The 1,512-nt window shown below is 58.9% G+C and overlaps 1 protein-coding gene across 1 annotated transcript in view; it reads right to left on the bottom strand.

Annotated features, from left to right (window-relative positions):
* The window catches only part of LOC102252451 (forkhead box protein D4-like 1), a 1,794-nt gene extending 1,094 nt beyond the window's left edge, over positions 1-700 (bottom strand). Inside the window, exon 1 of the mRNA XM_014529190.1 lies at positions 29-700. Within this exon, the coding sequence (XP_014384676.1) occupies positions 29-700 (672 nt within the window). The remainder of the gene's footprint in view (positions 1-28) is intronic.
* Positions 701-1,512: the final 812 nt, after the last annotated feature.

The raw sequence follows: 1,512 nt of genomic DNA, 5'->3' as shown, positions 1-1,512 counted from the left end.
CAGGACCGTGCAGGGTGGCGGGCACTACGGAGAGGGGGTAGGGGTGATGCAGGTGGGCTCCCGGGGGCTGGTGGTGGCGCTTGAAGCGCTTCCTGCGCCGAAGGAAGCTGCCGTTGTCGAACATGTCCTGGGAGGCGGGGTCCAGGCTCCAGTAGTTGCCCTTGCCCGGGTGGCCGGGCTCCCGGGGGATCTTGACGAAGCAGTCGTTGAGCGAGAGGTTGTGGCGGATGCTGTTCTGCCAGGCCGGGAACTTGCGGCGGTAGTAGGGGAAGCGGCCGCTGATGAAGGCGCAGATGCCGCTCAGCGTGAGGCGCTTGTGTGGGCTCTGCAGGATGGCCATGGTGATGAGCGCGATGTAGGAGTAGGGGGGCTTCGCGGGCTGAGGGGCGTCTCCAGAGGCCGTCGCAGACCCGGTCGAGGCCCTGAACTTGGTGCCAAACTCCGGGGAGTCGCTTGGGCAACCGCTGCTCTCGGTGCGCTCTCCCGGCTTCGCGCCCTGCCGTGCCCCGGGCGGCTCCGGCTGGTGCAGCCGCTCTAGGAACTGTGGGCTCACTTTGATCTCCACGTGGTCTTCTTCCTCCTCGTCGTCGTCTTCATCTTCTTCCTCTCCCAGAATATCGATTTCGCCGTCTTCCCCTTCGAAGCCTCGGAGGCTGCGCGGCGGCGTGGGGCGAAGGCGCTCAGCTCCCAGCAGGTTCATGGAGGAGCAGGTCCCGCAGCCCCCGGGACGGCGGCCGCTCACCTGTCTTGCAGTGGGCTGGGCCGGGTGCCAGGGTTAAGGGTGTTCTAAAAAGTAGGGACGCTTTACTTGACTTCTGGTTTCTTCTCCTATACAATACGCGAGTCCAGCAAAAGTGCGCTTTGCCTTTTATTAAAGCTTCTTCGAATCCCTATGTTGTGAAGTCTCCTGCCCTTTCTACCATTTCTTGTCCTACCTCAGCGTTCCCACTTCCTCGCGCCGCACAGTCCAATGAGGAGGGTCCTCTGCGCATTAGCCCACCGGGAAGAGCCTCCGGCCTCCTCCTCCCTCCCCCCCCCCACCCCCCCCCCACCACCGAGGAGGATGCTGCGCTCCTCGGGTTAGCCAGCCAGTCGTACTGGGAGTTGCCTAGGCTGTTAATGCGCGTTTTTTCTCCACCTCCACCTCCCCCCACCTCCCCGCTTAATGCACTTTTAAAACTGCGCAAATAGCCCTTTCCGGGTGGCTCAGTTAGTTGGAGTAGTCCCGCCTGTACACCAAAAGGTTGCAGGTTCCGTTCTGGGTCAGGGCACAGACCTAGGTTGTTCAGGGAGCGTGAGGGAGATAACGGATCAATGTTTCTCTCTCATCAAAGTTTCTCACATCAATGTTTCTCTTTCTCCCTTCCTCTCTTTCTCTCTCAAAAAATAAATAAAAACATATCCTCGGATGAGGATTGTATATGAATATAAAATAAAACTGCGCAAATAAAAAGGGGTCAGGAAAATATGACACCCAACAATCTACCAGGAATATCCAGGCCTCTCTCTCTC

The sequence above is a fragment of the Myotis brandtii genome, unplaced genomic scaffold (genome assembly GCF_000412655.1).
Source record: "Myotis brandtii unplaced genomic scaffold, ASM41265v1 scaffold672, whole genome shotgun sequence".
NCBI lineage: Eukaryota > Metazoa > Chordata > Mammalia > Chiroptera > Vespertilionidae > Myotis > Myotis brandtii.
The sequence above is the reverse complement of the archived record's forward strand: the minus strand, read 5'-3'. Positions and strand labels throughout refer to the sequence as shown.